The sequence below is a fragment of the Chiloscyllium plagiosum genome, unplaced genomic scaffold, assembly GCF_037043375.1.
Source record: "Chiloscyllium plagiosum isolate Xiang-an unplaced genomic scaffold, Cpla_swu_hap1 HiC_scaffold_35, whole genome shotgun sequence".
Classification (NCBI taxonomy): Eukaryota; Metazoa; Chordata; class Chondrichthyes; order Orectolobiformes; family Hemiscylliidae; genus Chiloscyllium; species Chiloscyllium plagiosum.
Window position 1 is genome coordinate 51,029,770 of NW_028270173.1, and position 26,665 is coordinate 51,056,434.

General features: G+C 48.1%; 2 protein-coding genes across 2 annotated transcripts in view; both read left to right on the forward strand.

Moving 5' to 3' along the window:
- The window catches only part of LOC122547123 (class I histocompatibility antigen, F10 alpha chain-like), a 929,735-nt gene that overhangs the window by 833,829 nt on the left and 69,241 nt on the right, over positions 1-26,665 (forward strand). The gene's annotated exons all lie outside the window — the stretch shown is intronic.
- On the forward strand, positions 4,892-24,748 carry LOC148140849 (class I histocompatibility antigen, F10 alpha chain-like). Its single transcript, XM_087979651.1, has 8 exons — positions 4,892-5,064; positions 11,896-12,156; positions 12,581-12,856; positions 12,973-13,251; positions 15,243-15,362; positions 16,297-16,329; positions 17,049-17,084; positions 24,298-24,748. The coding sequence occupies exons 1-7, from the start codon at positions 5,013-5,015 to the stop codon at positions 17,078-17,080; spliced, it is 1,053 nt and encodes a 350-aa protein (XP_087835777.1). The 5' UTR covers positions 4,892-5,012; the 3' UTR covers positions 17,081-17,084; positions 24,298-24,748.

Genomic DNA, 26,665 nt, shown 5'->3' on the forward strand with positions numbered 1-26,665 from the left:
TCCTGTTATTGCAGTTGGATGTGAGACAGTCTGTTTTCTGAATTTACAATTTGCCAAGAATATATTTATGGGATATTACTCTATTGGAACAGTTAATTACTAATAGTTATTGCTTCAATTATTCTGTTATGTTTTTAATAGAGTTGTTATTTTGTTGTATTTTGACTACAGTGGGGGAATAAAGTGTGTTCTGCTTTAAATCCGGTAGATGGACCAATCAAATTGCATCTGGAATGCAGCATCTCATGTTGAGCTTTAAAATAAGAAAAAGTTAGTGTCCAGACTATCTTCTGAATATTTTGAGGGGATTTGGTCTGGTTCATAACACAATCCCTTGGATGGTCTTGACTGTCTGCCCTCAAGATAGTGTTTAAATCCGGGTGTTCCCCAACAGGAAACCCTGGATGGATCAGGACATACAGAACCTGCTAAAAACCAGGTGTGAGGCCTCACATCAGGAGACCCACTCAAATATAAGGAATCCAGGTGTGACCTTCACAGAGCCATGAAGACAGCCAAGGACCAAAACTGATCCAAACTCGAGACCCAGACAGACACCCGGCAACTATGGCAAAGACTGAATGACATCACAGGTTTGAAAGCGAGACAGTGCAAGATAGCAGACGATGACACATCCCTCCCAGATCGTCTCAACACCTTCTATGCTTACTTTGAGCAGACCTCTGGTGGAGAGGTAACACCTATTCCAACAAGTCCTGATGAACCTCTCCCAACCGTCGCTGCATCAGAGGTCAGGTCAGTTTTCCTGCGTGTGAATCCAAGCAAAGTAATGGGACCAGAGTACCAGGCCGTGCACTCAGATCATGCGCAGATCAACTGGTGGAGGTCTTCTCGGACATCTACAACCTCTCTCGGCTCCCCACTACTCTTGACCCACTCCAATTTGCCCATTGGACCAACAGATCCACGTCAGATGCCATGTCACTTGCCCTTCACTCATCCCTAGAACATCTTGACTCCAAGAACAGCTACATAAGAATCCTTCTCATTGACTACAGTTCAGCCTCAACACTATTATCCCCTCGAGACTGATGACTACACTTATTGATATTGGACTAATCCCCACTCTCTGCAACTGGATCCTTAGTTCCCTGTCCCACAGGCCACACTCTGAAGACTGGGGACAATATTTCATCCTCACTAACACTCAACACTGGAGGCCCCCAGGGGTGCGTACTCAGTCCCCTACTGTACTCACTATATACCCATGACTGCGTCACCAAATACCAGACTAATGCCATTTACAAGTTCGCTGATGACACCACCACAGTCGATCGAATCTCAGATGGCAATGAACAGTCTACAGACGGGAGGTGGAAGACCTGGAAAAACGGTGCATTGAGAACAACCTAACTCTCAATGCCGGCAAAACCAAGGAACTCATTATTGACTTTCGGTGGGATGTTACTCATGCCCCCCCTACACATTAACAGCACAGATGTGGAACGAGTGGAGAGTGTCAAGCTCCTGGGAGTGGTCATCCATAACAAGCTTTCTTGGACTCTTCATGTGGACACACTGGTGACAAATGCCCAACAATGTCTCTTCTTCCTCAGGCAGCTGAGGGAATTTGACATGACGCTCTGCCAACGTTTATAGGTGTGCCATCGAGAGCATTCTGTCTGGATGTATCACTACCTGGTATGGCAACTGTACCATTCAAGATCGGAGACGGTTACAGAGAGTGGTGAACTCGGCCCGGACAATCACAAAGGCCAACCTCCCATCTATAGAATCCATCTACCAGGCCCGCTGTCAAGGAAAGGCCGCCAGCATTCTCAAAGCTCCATCCCACCCTGGCAATGTTTTTCTATACCTTCCACCATCGGGGAGAAGGTACAGAAGCCTGAACACATTCACCAGCTGGTTTCAAAACCGTTTCTACCCGACTGCTGTTAGAATACTGAATGGACTCACAAACTCTTAACATTCGCCTGTACCTGTGTTTTTGTTTTCGCTGCTGTTTACCTATTATTTACTATTTATGCGATTTAACTCTGTGATCTGCCTGTATTGCTCGCAAGACAAAGTTTTTCACTGTGCCTCAGTACACGTAACAATAAATTCAATACAATTTAAAGTTTGATGTCACTGTTCTAATGCTCCCCCATTTCTGGATGGTACACAATTGATTTAAATTATTTAGATGCCTGAGCTCTTCATAATTTCCTTGAATAACTTTGATGTAAAATTTGATCCTTGTTCCAATTGCATTTCTACGGGTTGTCTGTAACGAGGGAAAAATACTGAGTAATTCTTCTACACTCCTTTCAGCCATGCTATCTCATTCTGGAATGGCCTCTGGAAATCTCAGAGACATATCCATTACGGTCAACAAATACTGATCCCCACTTTTTGTTTTAGGGTTGGGTCTGATGCAAATAATTAAAACTTTTGTAAAAGATTCATCAAATGCTGGAATAGGTATTAAGGGTGTTGGTTTGATCAATGAATGAGTTTTCCAATTATCTGACATGCCTGACATGTCTGGCAAAATGCAACAACATTTTGAAGGGCTTTTGCCAGAACCATGGATTTTCCTGCTCCACGGATACGGCCTGACCTGCTGTGCTTTTCCAGCACCACTGTAGCCTTGTCTCTGATCTCCAGCATCTGCAGTCCTCACTTTCGCCGAACAACTTTCTGCAGTCCAGGCCAATAAAAATAAACTTCTATTTTCCTTACTTCCAAATGACCTTCTACTGGTTACTCTCATGGTGCTACCCACAACACCTCCTTTATATCACACACCAGTAATACAACTTGATGAGCTTCTGCCCATTTTTCACCCACTTGAATATGTGATGGTCTCCATTTCCTCATCAACATTTCATTTTTAAGAGAGTGACATTGTGGGACAGGCGCAGATTCACCTTTTCGGTAAAACTGTGTTATCTTTCCACCTTTCTGTTGTAATTTCACTAACATCTCTGAGCTAGAAAACGTATGCTTTGTTCTTGCTTTTTCTCAACAAATTGAATAAATATTGTTTCTGATAATTGAATTTTAACTTGCTTATCTTTTCTCTTCGTTCTCTCCTTCTGTTCAACCTGTGGCTTTGTGACCTTGTTATCACACATTCAGGAATCATTCCAGAATGAACTGTTCTGGAACCGAGAATTTCTCTGTTACTCCATCCACCACTTTTCATCAGACCCTCTAACTTCACCGTACATGAAAGAACACTATGTTTCTCACCATGGACTCCATGTATTCTAGCAATACTTTTTCTGATTACACATCTCTGTATCTCTCCCTAGCAAAGATTGACTTGCTCCCATATCTCTAAAAATCTTAATTTCTTTTCCTACTCGTCTTGGTAAACATGAGGAAACTTTCCTCGCACAAGTGCTGCAAAGTTGAAGAGAGTACTTGTGGATTGGAAGGTAGAAAGTTAGAGTTTGGTATTTGTAAAAGGCTAGGGTTGGGTGGGGGAAAGCATTGCTTGGTCCCTTTAAAAATCTAGTGCTTTTTCCATGTTTAGAGATTTAAAATGGATATCTGTGAACAGCAGCTTGAAGGTTTGCAAATCCACAGAGAGCACCCAAATTGAAACATTATATTGAAAGGCGAGACAGTTAGCAGGCTAAACACCAGTTATTTTTTCAATACAACAGGCTTTTGAATTTAGCCAATTAATTTGAGCAGCGACTTCGATACCAAAAATCTATTAAATTTAAGGCTGATGATTTTAACAACAGAAGACCAATTCTATTGTGTGAAATATTGATATGTCATCAGGGGGATAAAGGAAGGGGGCAGTTGGATAAAGACCCCAGAGCTAACTCCCCTCCAGCAGAGCCAATGGCCCTCAGCTCTTAAGAGAGAATCACTGGCTCTCACAGCCTCATTTATGTCTTAGAGAAAGTGCCATTAAAATAAAAATGGTACCAGTGGTACAGCTAGTTAATATTCCTGACAGAAGAATTGTTGGAGAAGGCACAGAACATTCCAGACGGCACGTAACATGGATGTAATTTTGAGAGACTAAATATTTTTATGTTTCAGTGGGACTGTTCTTTATTGGAACAGCATACCATTAGAATCTTGCTGTAATTGGGAATAGTTAGAAGTTAATCGGGATTAATTCTGCTTGTTAACAGTTTAGTTAATTTGTTCACTGTTCGAGTGAGATAAATAGATGGTAACAAATTGATTTTAAGTGAGTGTCAGGGATTTATTTTATTGAACCGCTTGAAGTTGCTGAGGTACACCACTCTGCACACCCCCTTTTACAGATTATGAGGTGAGGTGTTCCTCTTTGGGGATGAGGGGGGTGGAGTCAACCTCCATTTTATAACACAAGGAAATTCTTCGCAGTTTTAACTCTCTGCTCTTCATCATGAGTTGCCAATACTTCACAAAGTGAATTCTTGAACTCCAACAAAGTAGTCTCTCCAAGACTGTGATATGTGTCTGATTTATTTTCATGACCTTATCCACTTCGTAATGTTACTTTGTTTGATTTTTTTCAAACTTTGACCAAGTTCTTCCGTTAGATTTTGAAATTGTTTTCTTTCAGCTTCTGGTACAAGTTCATATGAACATGAGACGGCTGTTTTTAGAATCATGGATTCATAGACTCCCTACAGTATGGGGACAGGCCATTTGGCCCAACAAGTCCACCCAACCCACCGAAGGGTACCCCACAAAGACCCCACACCCTGTGTCCTGCCAATGGGAGAAAGGTCAGTTTTCCCTGTGTCTGTTTCACAGCGAGTAACTCAACCTGTCTGTGTCTGATCTCCCTGGGAACTGGTGACAGAAATCTGTTCACCTCTTTATTGGGTTTTTTACTGAGACTGGGACTGAGACTGGTTCGGCAACTTCAAGTTCAGCAAATGATCAAATTACTTTGTCGATCGGGAAATGGCATTATGGGTAGGAAGGAATGTTTATTTTGTTAATTTTTCAGTTTGTGAACAGCAGATATTTTCCAATCACTTTTTATTCCCAATCCCTGACTGGAATAGGGAGAGTGGATTCCCAGAATGTTGCTGATCCTTTTCTCCATCTCCCTGTGTTTTTCCTGGGTCTCTCCCGGTAAGTACAGAATTCAGCTTTCCATTCTCTCTCTCTCTCTCTCTCTGTGTCTGGGGTGAATGTGAATCTCTTGGTGAGAGTTTGAAATGGGGGATATTTGATCAGCTGTCTGTTATACACATTGAAGGCAGCACAGTCTGGAAGACTCTGATGGGATTTGTGTCCAGGTTCGTAATCTAAAAGCTTCTTAACAGTGCAAGGTTTGTGAAGGTTTATAGCTCAGGTTGAGGTTTAGGGTGTAGGTTTGCTCGCTGAGCTGTAGGTTTGATATCCTGACGTTTCATTACCTGGCTCGGTAACATCATCAGTGGCGACCTCCAAGTGAAGCGAAGCTGTTGTCTCCTGCTTTCTATTTATATGTTTGTCCTGGATAGGGTTCCTGGGATTTGTGGTGATGCAGTAAACTATGTTGGAAGAGAGACAGGTGAATCTCTGTCTCACCTGGAAGGACGGTTTGTGGCCCTGGATTGAGGTGAGGGGTGTGTTGAGCAGGTTTTGCATTTCTTCTGGTTGCACAGGGAGGTATCTGAGGGTTCGGGGGGGTTTGGTGGGGAGAGTGGTGCAAAGCAAGGAGTGTCGGAGGGAATGGTCCTTGTGGAAAACAGAGAGGGTTGGGGAGGGGAAGATGTTCTTTGGGAAGGGGAAGATGTTCTTGGTGGTGGGGTCTAGTTGGAGTTGGCAGAAGTGTTTAAGGGTGATGTGCTGGATGTGGAGACTGGTGGGATGGTAGATGAGGACAGGGGGGACCACCCCCTTTATCTGCAGCTCCCCCCATACCCACCCCAAGTCCTGAAGAAGGGTTATCCCCAAAATGACAAGTTCTCCACCTCCTGATGCTACCTGGCTTGCTGTGTTCTTCCAGCCTCCTGCCTCTCTGGTTTGGATTCCCAGCACCTGCAGTTTTTTGTCCGTCAATAATAAAATGTGAGCTGTGGTGTGGATGGCCCTCAGTTTGAAATGTGTAAAAACAGTGTATTTTTATTGTGATTTTTAATATTGTGGACTGAAATGGGAAAGCCCTGTTTTCCAGCAGGGATTTACAAGGATGGCTGCATGTTTTGGAAGTAAGGAATTCAATACCTTTTGTGAACCCTGTTTGTGTAGCTGTTGGTTTCAGCTGAAATATCTCCACCAAGGCTGGGATCCTGTCACCAAGTCACATGTTCATAAGATCTAGGAGCAGAATTAGGCCATTCGGCCCATCAAGTCTGCTCTGCCATTCCATCATGGCTGTTCTGCTCCTCACCCCCATTTTCCTGCCTTCTCCCCATATCCCCTCACCCCATTACCAATTGAACATCTGTCTCACTCCTCCTTAAATTTACTCACTGTCCCAGCATCCACCGCACTTTGGGGGAATGAATCCCACCGATTCACAACCGTTTGGGAGAAGTCGCTTCTCCCCAACTCTGTTTGAAATTTGCTCCCTCTCATCCTACAACCTCCCGTCCGAGGATGCCCCACAAGGGGAAGCATCCATTCCCCATCCATTTTATCCATGACTTTTATCACCCTGACAACCTCAATTTGATCTCCCCACATTCTTCGAAACTCCAGACAGTATCGGCCTACATTGGTCAATCTCTCTTCATGTGACAAACCCCTCATCGCTGGGATCAATCTTATGAACCCTCTTGGGAACTGCCTCCAATGCCATTACATCTTTCCTCAAATAAGGGAACCAAAACTGTGCACAATACTCCAGGTGCGGTCTCAGCAATGCCTTGTATAGCTGCAACAATACGGCCTTCCCTTTATATTCTATTCCCTGAGCTAGGAAAGACAACATTCCATTCACTTGCTTTACTATCTGCTGGACCTGCATGCAGCTTTCTGTACCTCATGAATGAGGACACCCACCTCCCTCTGTACCTCAGCATCACAAGTCTCTGCCCATGTAGATAAAAGGTCACCTTCCCATTGCTCGACCCCAATGCATGACCTCACACGTATCCGGGTTAAACTCCATCTGCCACATTTTGGCTGACTCCCCTACCCTATCTGTTGTAAGGTTCCTGTTTCCTCATTGCAATTTACCGTCCTGCCTATTTTTGGCAACCTTCCCTATATCCAAGTCGTGAACGTAGATTGTCAATAACTGGGGCCCAAGGACCAAACCCTGTGGCACTCCACTCGTAACCTCTTGCCATCCGGAAAAAATCCCTATTTATCCCGACTCTCTGTCTTCTGTCCATTAGCCAGTCATCTGCCCAAGATAATAAATTACCCATAATCCCATATTATCCTTTTGTGCGGCACCTCATCAAATACCTGCCAAAAGTCCAGATACATTACACCTAAAGGATCCCCATTATCTACTTTGCTTCTCACATCTTCAAAGCCATCTAGCAAATTGGTCAAACATGATTTGCCCTTCATAAACCCATGCTGACTCTGATGGACCGCATTCTGACTTGCCACCTGTCCTGATATTGCTTCCTTGATAATTGATTCCATCAACAGATATTAAACTAACTGGTCTATAATTTTTGAATAAGATTAGTATTTTTCCAATCCATGGGAGCTTTTCCTGTGTCGAGGGAATTTTGGAATATTGTAATGAATGGATCCAATATCTCCACCATCACTTCCTTTAATACCCTCGGCTCTCGGCCATCTGGCCCGGGGGACTTGTCTGCTCACAATCCTAATAGTTTGCTGAGTACCTTTTCCTGATCAATGCTGATTGTTTTACGTTCTACCCTTTCTATTGCCTCTGACTCGAACCAATAAGAATGGTCCTTCACTGTGAAAACTGGGGCAAAGCATTGCTTTGGCATCTCTGCCATTTCAGTTGTCCCCACAATTAACTCTCCAGTTTCACCTTCCAAGGGACCAACATTCACATCAGCGGCTCTCTTCCCTTTTGTATACTTATAGAAGCCTTTGCTCTCCTTTTTTGATATTTTGTGCCAATTTTCTTTCTTCATTTACCTTAGCTCCTGTTATTAATTTTTTGGTATCCCTTTGCTTATGTTTGAGAGTTTCCCAAGCTTCCAACCTGCTACTGGCTTTTGCAATATGGTAGACCTTCATTTTTGACTTTATATTGTCCTTGACCTCCTTTCTTAGCTATGGAAGGTTTTGACCTTCTACCCCCTGCCCTCCACCCCACACCCCCCCCCCTCCCCCCACCAACCCCCCAACGCCTTACCACCTTTCTTACTCACTGGGATATATTTTAGTTGTGAGGAATTTTACGAGCCCCTTAAACAACTGCCACTGCTCATCCACTCTCTTATCTTTTAGCCTTCCTGCCCAATCTACTTGAGCCAAATCTATTCCCATGCCTCTCTCATTTCCTATGTTTAATTCCAGAACACTAGTGTGGGACTCCACTTTCTCCCCCCAAACTGGAATCACCCTTTATTTACAGGTACATAGCACATGACAGTGACTCAGCTAGCACGGAGCCAGCTCCTCGAGTGGACAGAACCCCTGACCCTCCTGTTTATATCTGTCAGCTGGGGCTTCCTGATTGGATGAGGTTAACAGCCACAATCAGGGAACTCATATTCGATGAGATAAACCTGAGTGATATCATATAGATCAGTCCACCAGTAAACTGGGGCTGAGGGGTGGTTTAAAGTGAAGCTGATTGGTTTGTGGCCTCATGGCCAGTTGTAATGACAGGGCTCCTCTGCCCGCCAACAGCAAGGTGATTGGTTGTCAGGGAACTGAACAGCTCAGGGCTGACAGCAAAATTGTATTGTATTTATTGTCATGTGTACCGAGGCACAGTGAAAAGCTTTGTCTTGTGAGCAATACAGGCAGATCACAGAGTTAAGTAGCATAGATAAGCAAATAATAATTAAAACAGCAGCAAAACAAAAACACAGGTACAGGCAAATGCTCCGCGTTTGTGAGTCCATTCAGTATTCTAGCAACAGTCGGGTCGAAATGGTTTCAAAACCAGCTGGTGAATGAATTCAGGCTTCTGTACCTTCTCCCTGATGGCAGAGGGTATACAAAAACATTGCCAGGGTGGGATGGATCTTTGAGAATGCTGGTGGCCTTTCCTTGACAGTGGGCCTGGTAGATGGATTCTAAAGATGGGAGGTTGACCTTTGTGATTGTCCGGGCTGAGTTCACCACTCACTGTAACCGTCTCCGATCTTGAATGGTACAGTTGCCATGCCAGGTAGTGATACATCCAGACATAATGCTCTCGATGGCGCACCTATAAAAGTTGGCAGAGCATCATGCCAAATTCCCTCAGCTGCCTGAGGAAGAAGAGACGTTGTTGGGCCATTGTAACCAGTGCATCCATGTGAAGAGTTCAAGAAAGCTTGTTGTGGATGACCACTCCCAGGAGCTTGACACTCTCCACTCGTTCCAGCTCTGTGCTGTTAATGTGTAGGGGGGGCATGAGTAACATCCCACCGAAAGTCAATAATGAGTTCCTTGGTTTTGCCGGCATTGAGAGCTTGGTTATTCTCACTGCACCATTTTTCCAGGTCTTTCATCTGTAGTCTGTATCGTTGCTATCTGAGATTCGACCGACTGTGGTGGTGTCATCAGCGAACTTGTAAATGACATTAGTCTGGTATTTGGTGACGCAGTCATGGGTATACAGTGAGTAGTGTAGGGGACTGAGTACGCACCCCTGGGGGGCTCCAGAATTAAGTGTTAGTGAGGATGAAATATTGTCCCCAATCTTCACTGATTATAGCCTGTGGGTCAGGAAACAGGTCAGGTTCAGAGAGTGGGGCTCAGTCTGAGATCACAAAGTTTAGTCATCAGTCTTGAGGGGATAATAGTGTTTTAATTTTTTTAAAAAATTACATCCTCAAGTGCCTTTTAACAAACGGCCCAGATAAGGTAATGAAGATGTAAACTCCCTGTGTGAGAATGTCTGTGCCAGATTGGTCAGAATGATTCAAATCTAAAAACGGATTTACAGACTCTTACATGGATTCATGCAGTTTTTGAGCAAAGTACAATGTAATTCTGCAAGTACAAATTCACCCACAAACTTATATGTGTATGTGTGCATGTGGGTGTGCGCGTGTGTGTGTTATGTGTGTGTAGGAGTGTCTGTGTGTGTCCGACTGTGTGTGTGTATGTGTATGTAGGAATGTCTGTGTGTGTCCGTCTGTGTGTGTGTGTGTGTATGTGTGTGTATGTGTATGTAGGAATGTCTGTGTGTGTCCGTCTGTGTGTGTGTGTGTGTGTAGGAGTATCTGTGTGTGTCCGTCTGTGTGTGAGACATAACAAACAATCCAGGTCTTTTTCAATATATGGTTTCAGTTATATCACACTGTAACCTTTTGCTGTAAATTCTGTAGGCGGCCTGTCTCCCCAATATAGAGGAGGCCACACCGGCTGCAGCGGATGCAGTAGATGATGTGGGTGGAGGTGCAGGTGAATCTGTGGCGGATATGGAAGTTTCCCTTGGGGCCTTGGAGAGAAGTGAGGGGGGAGGTGTGGGCGCAAGTGTTGCACCTCCTGCGGTTGCAAGGGAAGGTGCCGGGAGTGGTGGTTGGGTCGGTGGGGGGTGTGGATCTGACAAGGGAGTCGTTCCTGAAGAAGGGCCTGTGCCCGAAACGTCGAATCTCCTGTTCCCTGGATGCTGCCTGACCTGCTGTGCTGTTCCAGCAATAAAGTTTCAACTTTGATCTCCAGCATCTGCAGACCTCACTTTCTCCGCTGTAAATTCTGTGTCCTACAATCTTATTCTCCACAATCACCTGATGAAGTAGCAGCTCTCCGAAAATTAGTGCTTCCAAATAAACCGATTGGACTGGAACCTGGTGTTGTGTGATTTTTAACTTTGTCCACCCGAGTCCAACACCAGTGCCTCCCAATTAATGAAGCAAACCCCAGTTCGAATACCGAATGAAATGATGTGGCACAGCTCCTGTTTAAATGACAGGGAGAAATGAAGCGAAATTGGACATTTTTAACATCCAATGGCAGAACTAGGAAATATCAACCAAATCATTGAGTAAACTTCCTCGTCTCTTGCTTTCTCCCAACAATCTCTCTCTCTTCCTTCCCGCTGTTCTCTCTCTCTCTCTCTCTTTCCCCTCCCCAGTGTCTCTCTCTCTCTCTTTCTTTCTGTTCCTCCTGAGTCTCTCCACCTCCTCCCAGCTCTTATCCCCTCCCTACCCTCAGCCTCTTTCTCATCCCCTCTCCAATCTTTAATCCAACCTTCCCCAGAGTCTCATTTCCCTCCCTGGTCTCAACCCCTCCACCCCGCTCCCCATCCCAGTTTCTTTCTGTCCTGTGTAATCTCTCTCTCTCCCCCTCCTTCACAGTCTTTATCCCCTCATCAGTCCCTTTGCTCCTCCCAATCCCTTTCCCTCCTCTGCAATATCTTTGCCTTCTACGCCTGTCTCTCGCCCTTCTCGATCTGTAACCCCACCCATTCTATTCCTCCAGGTCCCAGTCTCTTTTGTCCTCATCCCAATGCTCTCTCTTCACCTCTGACCTTCCTTATCTCATTTCCAAACCCTCCACATTCTCTCCTCACTCCTCAGTGTCCCTCCTCCATGCTGTACAGTCTCCCTTCCTTATTTCCCAGTTCCTTCCCAGTATCTCTCTCTCCCCCATCCCCAGTATTTATTTTCCAATGCTAATCTCCATCCCACCCCAATCTCTGTCCTTCCCCAGTTTCTGTCCCTCCCCTGTCTCTGTCCCTCCCCAGTCTCTGTCCCTCCCCAATCTCTGTCCCTCCCCAGTCTGGCTCTCCTTATCCCCCAAGTCTCTCTTCCTCCCCCCCCACCAGCCACATTCTGTCTTGTTTGCTAGTTCCTCTCCCTCCCAGTTTCCCTTCCAGTGCTTGTTCTGCAGTTTGATAACCAGCTCCTCGAACTGTTTATATTACAGAGACTAACTCACGAACTATAAAATATACAATTGTCTCAGGAGAACAAGATTTCCCTGAAGTCACTGTTGTTGCGATGGTCAACGGAATACAAACAGGTTACTTTGACAGTGATACCCGTCGCTGTGTCCCCAGGCAGCAGTTCCTGGCTGATTCACTCAGTGTGAAATTCTGGGATGATGCTACAGATCAGGCGATCACACACACCAGGCTGGCAAAGGGGAATCTGAAATCGATCATGAAAAGGACAAACCAGACTTCAGGTAAAATCTCACCATCAATTGTCCACATTATCCCCCAGGTCACTCCACTCGGTCCATCTCCCAGCACTGACCGCTGGGTCTGTCCACTTAGTCCATCTCTCAGCACTGACCCCTGGGTCTGTCCACTCAGTCTATCCCCCAGCACTGACCGCTGGGTCTGTCCACTCAGTCCATCTCCCAGCACTGATCCCTGGGTCACTCCACTCAGTCCATCCCCCAGCACTGACCTTGGAATGTAAAGTGAAATGAGGACTGTCAACTAATTCTGCAACTTTAACTTGAGATTGGAACCCTTTCCCCTCTGATCAGACTGTGACCCTCATCCCCTATTTCCATCTGATATTTGATCCCCTTTCCCTCTGATCAGACAGTGTGTGATTATCTATTATTTATTGATGATTGATCCCTGTCTGGTCACTGACAGGAATTCACACTCTCCAATGGATACATTCTGTTGAGGTCAGTGAAGATGGCTCTGTGAAGAGATCGATGAGATTTGGATTTGATGGAAAGGACCACATTAGTTTAGAGCCAGACAGAATGAGATGGGTTGCCGCAAATCACTTTGCAGTGATCAATAAAGAGAAATGGAATTCAGATCAATCCTGGAACTACTATTGGGAATCATATCTGCAAAAAACATCTGTTGAACATTTAAACAGATATCTGGAAGTTGGAAAGGATTATTTCACAAGGAAAGGTATGTATTTCAGTTCTGTTCCATGTTCTGATCTAACCTCACTGATCTATGAAACCGCTCTCCCATTCCATTCAGTGTCTGTCTATTGTTTGTGTTTTTACCCTTTCCCATCACAGTTCAGCCTGAAGTGTTCATCTCCAGGAGGGAGCCCAATGGTCAGGACAAGCCGCTCACTCTCTCCTGCCTGGTCACTGGGTTTTATCCTGTAGACATCGAGGTGACCTGGCTAAGGAATGGAGAGGTCATGTCTGAGACACATTCCTCGGGGATACGACCGAACCACGATGGGACCCATCAGATCCAGAAAGAGATTGAGATCAATGCTGGGGATGAGGATCAATACTCCTGTCACATTGAACACAGCAGTCTGGCAGAGGCCCAGCTCTGTCAGTGGGGTAAGGGACTGGAGAGTGTGTTTGTGTCTGTGTGTCTGTGTCTGTGTGTCTGTGTCTGTGTCTGTGTGTGTGTGTGTGTGTGTGTGTGTGTATATATACATGTGACAGATGAAACTATTTAGAGGACACTTTTTCACTTCCTTGTTTGCAACTACCCACCTTGTTCCCTGTGTTGATATGTCATGTTGGTCTCAATTGTGTTAAAGATTTCAATTCTAAGTTTGAAAGGGCCTCTGAATCCCAAACTTCCAGCACCTTTTGGGGATTCCAGATTCCCACAGCCCTGTTATTGGTGAAGTTCACATCGATTTCACTCCGGAATAATCTCACCAGAATTACAAGAAGATTTGCTTGTATTCCAGGCTTCAGCACCAGACATGGGCCCAGATTGTCCAGCAGCCAGACAGTCAGAGACTGGACACACCTTGAGAGAGGAGGGTCTGGACCCCTCAGAATTCCTGACTCACTGAATGGGATTTGTCTGGGAAGTTTCAAACCGTATCCGGAACCCTCTGGAAAGATCTCAGGTTCTGAGGTTAGGGATTGGAAGCTTCTTTAACTCCTAGTGTGATGATGCTGCCACTTTAAAAGGTTGTTGGTGTCCTAGTTATTGTTTTGAAGAGAGGTTGTAAGGCAGAGGCACCAAACTCGCTGCTGATCATGACTGAGGTAAACAAGTTGTGAGGCCTTGGAGTTTTTATTTAAGCTGGAACAATAGAAGCAGTCTGAATGGGTGTGGCCAGCTCTCACAGATCCAGATTTCTTAGTTTGGTTTTTTTCAGTTACGTCAGAAGCCTTTGGGGTCTCAAAAGAGTTGGCAGCTTCAGTGAATGTCACCTGGCTTCTACTGTCTGCATTTTTTTCTTGATATTGTTTCCTCCTGGATTGGAGAACTGCATGTAAGAATCTGTGTCTGAATTTACCTTTTTGCCAAGGTGTTCATAGGATGTTACAATATTGCAACAGTTAATTAATAATAGGTACTATGTTCAGTTACATTTTTCAATTGTTAAGTTATTCAAACTTCCTTTTTCTTTTGTTTGTATTTTAATTACAGCGTTTAAATAAATTGTGTTTTGCTTAACATTGAGTTGTTTGAACACTTGCATTGCATCTGGAACACTGCACTTCCCATCCAGTTTTAAAATAAGAAGCAGTTCAGATCTAGACTACCTTCTTCAGATATTTTGAGGGGGCCTGGTCTGGTCCCTAACACCAGAGAGCTGGAAAACCGACCATCTCCAAACGTACTGCTGATCCCTCCATTCACACACTGACGAGGATATCTGGTCAGTGTGGGCAAGTTGGACTGAACATACACACTTGTTGTGTGACTCTTTAACTCTTTGACTCCATCCCCTCAAAATACATGACCTGACCTTCTGCAACCAACACTTGACCTCTCCCCAGCACCAACACCAGCTCACCGCCTCCAGACGTCTGTCAGACTCGCAGTGCATCACCCTGGACAGACAACTGGGACACAACACAGAACTCCACAACTGGATCCCTAACAAGGCCCCCTCACCAGCCCACTGTGGCACCCAAACCCCATTCCATTGGTAATCAACATCCCCAACACTCACCAGTGAGTTCCCAAACTGCCCCTTGCCCAACCACTGAGGAAGTGCCTTTCTGGGACACCGAACGACACCCCTCCAACCATTCACTCACTCCTTCACCTCACCCAAGGCCGATCTACCCCACCAGCACTAGTAAGGACAGGACACAGAGATATTAGGGAGAATGGGAACTGAACTGTCTGGGGAGGTAACCCCCAGGACAGGTACAACACGATGTTTATACCCCTATCAATGGGATCCTTGGTGACTTCACTGGAGAGTGAAATCGGGAGAGGGTCAAACCCGCATTGCAACCAATCCCAACAATTCCCAACAGCTCGGAGCAGTTATAATTGTTCCCAATCAACACAGGGTTAGAAATAAATCCAGGAACAGAGAGAATCCTGATATATTTCCAATGTGTTTCAGAAAATCTGAAAAGCAATTGGCTGCATTCCCATCTTGGAAGTCTCATTGCATCAATGGTCATTCTATTGGCTGTTATTGTCGGGATAGTCGGAATAATCATCTGGAAAAGGTCACGGAGAGGTAAGAATCAGAGAGAGGGGAATGTGGAACTGAGGGGACAGAGTGAGTGTGGGGGAGTCTCCAGTACTGGGAGTACAGGGCACTGTGGGGAATGGAACTGATTGAATTCCCACACACAGATCCACACGTATAAACACGTCTCGTTCCCTGTCTGATCTTCCTTTATGTGATCAGCCCAGACCAGGTCTAATATTGATCATTATACCCACTGCACCCAATCAGATCCTCACTGACTGAATATTAATGGAATGGAAGGGATTTTCTGCATCTCCATAAAGTGTAAGGATGGACGGGAGTGTGGGAATGAGGATTTCTGACACAATCCCTGTAAAACCTTCCTTCCTGCCTTGTTTGGGCACCATCTCCTTGATAAATTTTGAAGATCTCTCTCCCTTAATGAGTTTGTGCAGTTTTGGATGACTTATTACTTTGGTTTGACCCTGGGCGTGTGACTCTGATACCGATCATGTTATTCCAGGCATTTGGTTTGTCTCCAGTCCCACCGTATTTTTAATGTTTTGGAATGATCTCTCTGCCCCATTTAATGGGATTCTGGGTCATCCCTTCTCTTGTTATCCAGCTGTTGACACTTTCCTCCCACCATCTGACATTTGTGATCACCTGCAGAGACTCCACTCACCCCATTTGGATGATCTTTTGATCTCTCTGCCCATTGATCTCCCTGCTGATAAGTTTGGTGTCTGTGAGCTTCTCTCTCACTTCACCTGAGGAAGGGGCTATGCTCAGAAAGCTTGTGATTTCAAACAAACCTGTTGGACTGTAACTTGGGGTCGTGTGTGATTTCTGACTGTGTTCACTCGAGTCCAATACCAACACCCCCACATCAGTCTCCATTCCCTCACACTTGTTGTGTTCTCACTCTCTGAGAATGGATTATTCCCGATCCTAATGGACATTTATTTTGTTTCTGCAGGTTCACCAAATGGGACCTACACAACAGCTCCCAGTAAGTCACTGAGGGGACAGAGTGTTGGGAATGATGGAGAAGGTAATGGGAGGTGTAGAGTAGATTCCCTACAGTGTGGAAACAGACCCTTCAGCCCAACAAGTCCACACAGACCCTCCAAAGAGTAACCTGCCCAGACCCATTCCCCTACCCTATATTTACCCCTGACTAACACACCTAACACTATGGGCAATGTAACATGGCCAATTCACCTGACCTGCACACCTTTGGATTGTGGGAGGAAACCGGAGTACCCGGAGGAAACCCACACAGACACAGGGAGTATGTGCAAAGTCCGCACAGTCACCCGAGGTGGGAATTGTACCCGGGTCCCTGGTGCTGTGAGGCAACAGTGCTAACCACTGAGCCACCGTGCTGCCCCTATTAGAGTGTAGAGTTATATTTGCCAGGGTGTTGCTCAGGGTGATGGGTCCATCTCCTCACCATGCTGTTTCTCAGCCAACACTCTCTTATCGTCCTGTTTCTCTACTCCATGTCCCCAGTGTCTCACCTTCGAATTGTCACCCTCCATTCCCTTCCCCCACTGCCCCTCCCTCCACTCACTCACCCTTAAATCCCACTGGGGGGGGGCTCGGAGAGTCTGGTTAGTTAGTGCTGAGGGCGATTAAATCCTGGGTCCAGTGAGTGATAGAGAATATCTCACACTGTCTCATTTTATATTTGATATAACTTCTCACATTCTGTTTTTATTTTCTCAGCTTCTGATATCTCTGGTGCAGCTTCTTCATGATTCAGTAAGTGACATGTCAACTTTTCTCTGACTGAGATTTATTCAGATTTATATTCTCTAGATTTATTTGTAGCATTTTCACATCCCTCCTGACCCTGTTCCACCCTCCCAGACACTGTTAAACCCTGTCAGACTAATTCCCCTCCCCTCCTGACCCTGTCCCACTCTCCCAGACACTGTTAAACCCTGTCAGACTAATTCCCCTCCCCTCCTGACCCTGTCCCACCCTCCCAGACACTGTTAAACCCTGTCAGACAAATCCCCCTCCCCTCCTGACCATGTCGCACCCTCCCAGACACTGTTAAATCCTGTCAGACGAATTCCCCTCCCCTCCTCACCCTGTCCCACTCTCCCAGACACTGTCAAACCCTGTCAGACTAATCACCCTCCCCTCCTGACCCTGTCCCACCGTCCCAGAACACTGTTAAACCCTGTCAGACTAATTCCCTTACCCTCCTGACCCTGTCCAACCCTCCCAGTCACTGTTAAACCCTGTCAGACTAATACCCCTCCCCTCCTGACCCTGTTCCACCCTCCCAGTCACTGTTAAACCCTGTCAGACTAATTCCCCTCCCCTCCTGACCCTGTCCCACCCTCCCAGGCACTGTTAAATCCTGTCAGACTAATTCCCCACCCCTGCTGACCCTGTCCCACCCTCCCAGACACTGTGAAACCATGTCAGACTAATCCCCCTCCCCTCCTGACACTGACCCACCCTCCCAGACACTGTTAAACCCTGTCAGACTAATTCCCCTCCACTCCTGACCCTGTCACCCCCTCCCAGTCACTGTTAAACCCTGTCAGACTAATCCCCCTCCCCTCCTGACCCTGTCCCACTCTCCCAGAACACTGTTAAACCCTGTCAGACTAATTCCCCTCCCCTCCTGACCCTGTCCCAACCTCCCAGTCACTGTTAAACACTGTCAGACTAATTCCCCTCCCCTCCTGACCCTGTCCCACACTCCCAGTCACTGTTAAACCCTGTCAGACAAATCCCCTCCCTTCCTGACCCTGTCCCACCCTCCCAGACACTGTTAAACCCTGTCAGACTAATTCCCTTCCCATCCTGACCCTGTCCCTCACTCCCAGTCACTGTTAAACCCTGTCAGACTAATTCCCCTCGCCTCCTGACCCTGTCCCTCCCTCCCAGTCACTGTTAAACCCTGTCAGACTAATTCCACTACCCACCTGACCCTGTCCCACCCTCCCAGACACTGTTAAACCCTGTCAGACTAATTCCCCTCCCCTCCTGACCCTGTCCCAGCCTCCCAGTCACTGTTAAACCCTGTTAGACTAATTCCCCTCCCCTCCTGACCCTGTCCCACCCTCCCAGTCACTGTTAACCCTGTCAGACAAATTCCCCTCCCCTCCTGACCCTGTCCCACCATCCCAGACACTGTTAAAGCCTGTCAGACTAATTCCCCTCCCCTCCTGACCCTGTCCCACCCTCCCAGACACTGTTAAACCCTGTCAGACTAATTCCCCTCCTCTCCTGACCCTGACCCACCCTCCCAGACACTGTTAAACCCTGTCAGACTTATTCCCCTCCCCTCCTGACCCTGACACACCCTCCCAATTACTGTTATACCCTGTCAGACTAATTCCCCTCCCCTCCTGACCCTGTCCCACCCTCCTAGACACTCTTCAACCCTGCCAGACAAATTCCCCTTCCCTCCTGACCCTGTCCAACCCTCCCAGTCACTGTTAAACCCTGTCAGACTAATACCCCTCCCCTCCTGACCCTGTCCCACCCTCCCAGGCACTGTTAAATCCTGTCAGACTAATTCCCCACCCCTGCTGACCCTGTCCCACCCTCCCAGACACTGTGAAACCATGTCAGACTAATCCCCCTCCCCTCCTGACACTGACCCACCCTCCCAGACACTGTTAAACCCTGTCAGACTAATTCCCCTCCACTCCTGACCCTGTCACCCCCTCCCAGTCACTGTTAAACCCTGTCAGACTAATCCCCCTCCCCTCCTGACCCTGTCCCTCCCTCCCAGTCACTGTTAAATCCTGTCAGACTAATTCCACTACCCACCTGACCCTGTCCCACCCTCCCAGACACTGTTAAACCCTGTCAGACTAATTCCCCTCGCCTCCTGACCCTGTCCCTCCCTCCCAGTCACTGTTAAATCCTGTCAGACTAATTCCACTACCCACCTGACCCTGTCCCACCCTCCCAGACACTGTTAAACCCTGTCAGACTAATTCCCCTACCCACCTGATCCTGTCCCTCCCTCCCAGTCACTGTTAAACCCTGTCAGACTAATCCCCCTCCCCTCCTGACCCTGTCCCACTCTCCCAGAACACTGTTAAACCCTGTCAGACTAACTCCCCTCCCCTCCTGACCCTGTCCCAACCTCCCAGTCACTGTTAAACCCTGTCAGACAAATCCCCTCCCCTCCTGACCCTGTCCCTCCCTCCCAGTCACTGTTAAACCCTGTCAGACTAATTTCCCTCGCCTCCTGACCCTGTCCCTCCCTCCCAGTCACTGTTAAACCCTGTCAGACTAATTCCACTACCCACTTGACCCTGTCCCACCCTCCCAGACACTGTTAAACCCTGTCAGACTAATTCCCCTACCCACCTGACCCTGTCCCTCCCTCCCAGACACTGTTAAACCCTGTCAGACTAATTCCCCTCCCCTCCTGACCCTGTCCCAGCCTCCCAGTCACTGTTAAACCCTGTTAGACTAATTCCCCTCCCCTCCTGACCCTGCCCCACCCTCCTAGTCACTGTTAACCCTGTCAGACTAATTCCCCTCCACTCCTGACCCTGTCCCACCATCCCAGACACTGTTAAAGCCTGTCAGACTAATTCCCCTCCCCTCCTGACCCTGTCCCACCCTCCCAGACACTGTTAAACCCTGTCAGACTAATACCCCTCCCCTCCTGACCCTGACCCACCCTCCCAGACATTGTTAAACCCTGTCAGACTAATTCGCCTCCCCTCCTGATCCTGTCCAACCCTCCCAGACACTGTTAAACCCTGTCAGACTAATACCCCTCCCCTCCTGATGATGTCCCACCCTCGCAGTCACTGTTAAACCCTGTCAGACTAATTCCCCTCCCCTCCTGACCCTGCCCCATTCTTCCAGACACTGTTAAACCCTGTCAGACTAATTCCCCTCCCCTCCTGACCCTGTCCCACCCTCCCAGACACTGTTAAACCCTGTCAGACTAATTCCCCTCCCCTCCTGACCCTGTCCCACCCTCCCAGTCACTGTTAAACCCTGTCAGACTAATTCCCCTCCTCTCCTGACCCTGACCCACCCTACCAGACACTGTTAAACCCTGTCAGACTAATTCCCCTCCCCTCCTGACCCTGTCCCACCCTCCCAGACACTGTTAAACCCTGTCAGACTAATTCCCCTCCCCTCCTGACCCTGTCACCCCCTCCCAGTCACTGTTAAACCCTGTCAGACTAATCCCCCTCCCCTCCTGACCCTGTCCCACTCTCCCAGAACACTGTTAAACCCTGTCAGACTCACTCCCCTCCCCTCCTGACCCTGTCCCAACCTCCCAGTCACTGTTAAACACTGTCAGACTAATTCCCCTCCCCTCCTGACCCTGTCCCACACTCCCAGTCACTGTTAAACCCTGTCAGACAAATCCCCTCCCCTCCTGACCCTGTCCCACCCTCCCAGACACTGTTAAACCCTGTCAGACTAATTCCCTTCCCATCCTGACCCTGTCCCTCCCTCCCAGTCACTGTTAAACCCTGTCAGACTAATTCCCCTCGCCTCCTGACCATGTCCCTCCCTCCCAGTCACTGTTAAACCCTGTCAGACTAATTCCCCTACCCACCTGACCCTGTCCCTCCCTCCCAGACACTGTTAAACCCTGTCAGACTAATTCCCCTCCCCTCCTGACCCTGTCCCAGCCTCCCAGTCACTGTTAAACCCTGTCAGACTCATTCCCCTCCCCTCCTGACCCTGTCCCACCATCCCAGACACTGTTAAAGCCTGTCAGACTAATTCCCCTCCCCTCCTGACCCTGTCCCACCCTCCCAGACACTGTTAAACACTGTCAGACTAATTCCCCTCCTCTCCTGACCCTGACCCACCCTCCCAGACACTGTTAAACCCTGTCAGACTTATTCCCCTCCCCTCCTGACCCTGACACACCCTCCCAGTTACTGTTATACCCTGTCAGACTAATTCCCCTCCCCTCCTGACCCTGTCCCACCCTCCCAGACACTCTTAAACCCTGCCAGACAAATTCCCCTACCCTCCTGACCCTGTCCCACCCTCCCAGACACTGTTAAACCCTGTCAGACTAATTCCCCTCCCCTCCTGACCCTGACCCACCCTCCCAGACATTGTTAAACCCTGTCAGACTAATACCCCTCCCCTCCTGACCCTGACCCACCCTCCCAGACACTGTTAAACCCTGTTAGACTAATTCCCCTCCCCTCCTGACCCTGTCCCACCCTCCCAGTCACTGTTAAACCCTGTCAGACTAATTCCCCTCCCCTCCTGATCCTGTCCAACCCTCCCAGACACTGTTAAACGCTGTCAGACTAATACCCCTCCCCTCCTGATGCTGTCCCACCCTCGCAGTCACTGTTAAACCCTGTCAGACTAATTCCCCTCCCCTCCTGACCCTGCCCCATTCTTGCAGACACTGTTAAACTCTGTCAGATTAATTCCCCGCCCCTGCTGACCCTGACCCACCCTCCCAGACACTGTTAAACTCTGTCAGACTAATTCCCCTCCTCTCCTGACCCTGTCCCACCCTCCCAGTCACTGTTAAATCCTGTCAGACTAATTCCCCTCCCCTCCTGACCCTGTCCCACCCTCCCAGACACTGTTAAACCCTGTCAGACTTATTCCCCTCCCCTCCTGACCCTGACCCACCCTCCCAGTCACTGTTATACCCTGTCAGACTAATTCCCCTCCTCTCCTGACCCTGTCCCACCCTCCCAGACACTCTTAAACCCTGCCAGACAAATTCCCCTACCCTCCTGACCCTGTCCCACCCTCCCAGACACTCTTAAACCCTGCCAGACAAATTCCCCTACCCTCCTGACCCTGTCCCACCCTCCCAGACACTGTTAAACCCTGTCAGACTAATTCCCCTCCCCTCCTGACCCTGACCCACCCTTCCAGTCACTGTTAAACCCTGTCAGACTAATACCCCTCCCCTCCTGATGCTGTCCCACCCTCGCAGTCACTGTTAAACCCTGTCAGACTAATTCCCCTCCCCTCCTGATCCTGCCCCATTCTTCCAGACACTGTTAAACCCTGTCAGACTAGTTCGCCTCCCCTCCTGACCCTGTCCCACCCTCCCAGTCACTGTTAAATCCTGTCAGACAAATCCCCTCCCCTCCTGACCCTGTCCCACCCTCCCAGACACTGTTAAACCCTGTCAGACTAATTCCCTTCCCATCCTGACCCTGTCCCTCCCTCCCAGTCACTGTTAAACCCTGTAAGACTAATTCCCCTACCCTCCTGACCCTGTCCCTCCCTGCCGGACACTGTTAAACCCTGTCAGACTAATTCCCCTACCCTCCTGACCCTGTCCCACCCTCCCAGTCACTGTTAAACCCTGTTAGACTAATTCCCCTCCCCTCCTGACCCTGTCCCACCCTCCCAGTCACTGTTAAACCCTGTTAGACTAATTCCCCTCCCCTCCTTACCCTGACCCACCCTCCCAGACACTGTTAAACCCTGTCAGACTAATTCCCCTCCTCTCTTGACCCTGACCCACCCTCCCAGTCACTGTTAAACCCTGTCAGACTAATTCCCCTCCCCTCCTGACCCTGTCCCACCCTCCCAGTCACTGTTAAACCCTGTCATACAAATCCCCTCCCCTCCTGACCCTGTCCCACCCTCCCAGACACTGTTAAACCCTGTCAGACTAATTCCCTTCCCATCCTGACCCTGTCCCTCCCTCCCAGTCACTGTTAAACCATGTCAGACTCATTCCCCTACCCTCCTGACCCTGTCCCTCCCTGCCGGACACTTTTTAACCCTGTCAGACTAATTCCCCTCCCCTCCTGACCCTGTCCCACCCTCCCAGTCACTGTTAAACCCTGTTAGACTAATTCCCCTCCCCTCCTGACCCTGTCCCACCCTCCCAGTCACTGTTGACCCTGTCAGATTAATTCCCCTCCCCTCCTGACCCTGTCCCACCCTCCCAGTCACTGTTAACCCTGTCAGACTAATTCCCCTCCCCTCCTGACCCTGTCCCACCCTCCCAGACACTGTTAAACCCTGTCAGACTAATTCCTCTCCCCTCCTGACCCTGTCCCACCCTCCCAGTCACTGTTAAACCCTGTCAGACTAATTCCCCTCCTCTCCTGACCCTGACCCACCCTCCCAGACACTGTTAAACCCTGTCAGACTAATTCCCCTCCCCTCCTGACCCTGTCCCACCCTCCCAGACACTGTTAAACCCTGTCAGACTAATTCCCCTCCCCTCCTGACCCTGTCCCACCCTCCCAGTCACTGTTAAATCCTGTCAGACTAATTCCCCACCCCTCCTGACCCTGTCCCACCCTCCCAGTCACTGTTAAACCCTGTCAGACTAATTCCCCTCCTCTCCTGACCCTGACTCACCCTCCCAGACACTGTTAAACCCTGTCAGACTAATTCCCCTCCCCTCCTGACGATGTCCCACCCTCCCAGACACTGTTAAACTCTGTCAGATTAATTCCCCTCCCCTGCTGACCCTGTCCCACCCTCCCAGACACTGTTAAACCATGTCAGACTAATTCCCCTCCCCTCCTGACGCTGTCCCATCCTCCCAGACACTGTTAAACCCTGTCAGACTAATTCCCCTCCCCTCCTGACCCTGTCCCACCCTCCCAGACACTCTTAAACCCTGCCAGACAAATTCCCCTACCCTCCTGACCCTGTCCCACCCTCCCAGACACTGTTAAACCATGTCAGACTAATTCCCCTCCCCTCCTGACCCTGTCACCCCCTCCCAGTCACTGTTAAACCCTGTCAGACTAACTCCCCTCCCCTCCTGACCCTGAAGTAATTGCCTCGTATCTGTCCATTCCTGACCTTGTGGGTTTCCTGGGCCCCACCGCAGGACATTCCTGGAGCTTCATTGCAGAATAACGGGATTCTCCTGTTCCAGTGTGAACATGGACATCATTGTCTATCTTTCCATATCACAGCAGACACACAGAATTACAGCTCATTGTTCACACTCAATTCCTTCAGGACTGAGATCAATTTTTCTGGGAATGTGTTTCCACAGATTGAGCAGTGGATCCCAGATCCCAGGTTTGGATCCTAATTCTTCAAGTGGGACCTTCTCAAGTCGTGTTTTCATCCCGTCTCAGAAATGTGAGCAGTGTCACCGTCAGAGGGATCTTCACAGATGGTTCCTCCCTCACACTTTCTCATCCTCACTGTCTTCAGTGGGTCACTGATTGACCTGAAATGAAGCAACATCCTGAGGGAACTTGGAGACAGTTTTTATATTGAAAGAAATTGATTTTGTATCTGACGTTAACAAATTTCAACTGTTATGTCAACCTCTGCACATAAACATCAGTTTTACAAATTCGAATTCTTAAATAAATATATAAATATTATACATCTGAGTTATTGTTGAATACTAAAATCTATCACTACTTATCACCATTGTTTAACTACAATCACCAATATGTGTCATTTGTCATCATTAAAAGTTATTTATTGACTTACTAATTTTGATATTTTTATTAATATTTCACAAGAACAATTCTATTCATTTACACAGCAGCAGCTTGTGGCTCTTGGAACCAGCAGATGCTGAGCTTCAATTCAATGTGAACTGGGGGAGTTAAGACCATATCCATCTGCCTCTATTGTAAAATCCAAGTCCCAGATGATAACTCCATACCCGTCAACACAATCAGGGAAAGTCCATTCCCAGAGAGTGGGAACACACAAGTGTGAGGGAATGGAGATTGTGTCAGAACCTGATGGAGATTCTGGACATCGCTTCCATTCCATCGATATTCCCTGAGGATGTGTGTGTGTGTGTGTGTGTGGTGGGTTTGATGACCAACATCAGACTTGTACTAAAGGACATAACTGCTAGACTGGGTCTGCAGCAGGTGGTGAGGGAACCAACAAGAGGGAAAAACATACTTGATTCCATCTTTCCAACCTGCCAGCTGCAGGTACAAATGTCCATGACAGTCTCAGTGAGAGTGACCATCGCACTGTCCTTGTGGAGGCAAAGTCCCACTGTCACATTGGGAATAACCTCCATTGTATTGTGTGGCACTATCACTGTGTTAAATGGAACAGACTTGGATCAGATCTAGCAGCTCAAGCCTGGGTATCCATGAGGCACTGTGGGCCATCAACAGCAGCAGAACCATACTCCAGCACAATCTGTAACCTCATGGCCTGGCATAGCCCCCACTGAACCATTAACACCAAGCCAGGGGATCAACCCTCGTTCAATGGGGAGTGTAGGAGGGCATGCCACGAGCAGCAACAGACGTACCTGAAGATGAGGTGTCAACCTGGTGAAGCCACCAAACAGGACGACTTGCATGTCACATAACATAAGCAGCAAGTGATAGACAGAGCTAAGCAATCCCACAATCAACGGATCCGATCTAAGCTCTGTAGTCCTGCCACATCCAGCCAACTCACTGGAGGCTCCACAAATATTCCCACTCTCACTGATGAAACAGCCCATTACATCAGTGTGAAAGATAGGCCTGAAGGTTTCACAGCAATCTTCAGTCAGAAGTGTCATCTCAGCCTCCTCCAGTGGTCCCCAGCATTACAGATACCAGTCTTCAGCCAATTCAATTCACTCCACGTGATATCAAGAAACAGTTGAAGACACTGGGTACTGCAAAGGCTTCAGGCCCTGACAACATTCAGGCAATAGTACTGAAGGCTTGTGCTCGAGAACTTGCCACTCCCCTATCCAAACTGTTCCAGTCCAGTTACAACACTGGCATCTACCCAACAATGTAGAAAATTGCCCAGGTATATCTTAGACACAAAAAGCAGGACAAACCCAATCTGCCCCATCAGTCTCCTCTCGATCATCAGTAAAGTGATGGAAGGTGTCATTAACAGTGCGATCAAGCAGCACCTGCTCAGCAATAACCTGCTCAGTGACGCCCAGTTTGGGCTCTGCCAGGGTCACTCAGCTCCTGACCTCAATACAGCCTTGGTTCGAACATGGACAAAAGAGCTGAATTCCAGAGGGGAGGTGGGAGTGACAGCCCCTGACATCAAGGCTGCATTCGACCGAGTGTGGCATCATGGAACTCGAGCAGAACTGGAATCAATGGGTATTGGGGAAAACTCTCCAGTGGATAGAGTCATACCTGACACATAGGAAGGTGGTCTTGGTTGTTGGAGGTCAGTCACCTCAGCTCCAGGAAAGCTCTGCAGGAGTCCCTCAGGGTAATGTCCGAGGCTCAACCGTCATAAGGTCAGAAATGGGGATGCTTGCCAGTGATTGCACAATGTTCAGCACTATTTGCAACTCCTCAGACACTGAAGCAATCCATGTTCAAATGCAACAAGATCTGGACAATATCCAGGCTTGGGCTGACAAGTGGCAAGTAACATTTGCGCCACACAAATGCCAAGTTATAACCATC

Excerpts from the sequence above, each read along its gene's own strand:
- LOC148140849 (XM_087979651.1), top strand. The coding sequence starts at position 5,013 with ATGTTGCTGATCCTTTTCTCCATCTCCCTGTGTTTTTCCTGGGTCTCT. Across the intron at positions 12,857-12,972 it reads GGATTATTTCACAAGGAAAG|TTCAGCCTGAAGTGTTCATC; the intron begins GTATGTATTTCA and ends TTCCCATCACAG. Across the intron at positions 15,363-16,296 it reads CTGGAAAAGGTCACGGAGAG|GTTCACCAAATGGGACCTAC; the intron begins GTAAGAATCAGA and ends TTGTTTCTGCAG.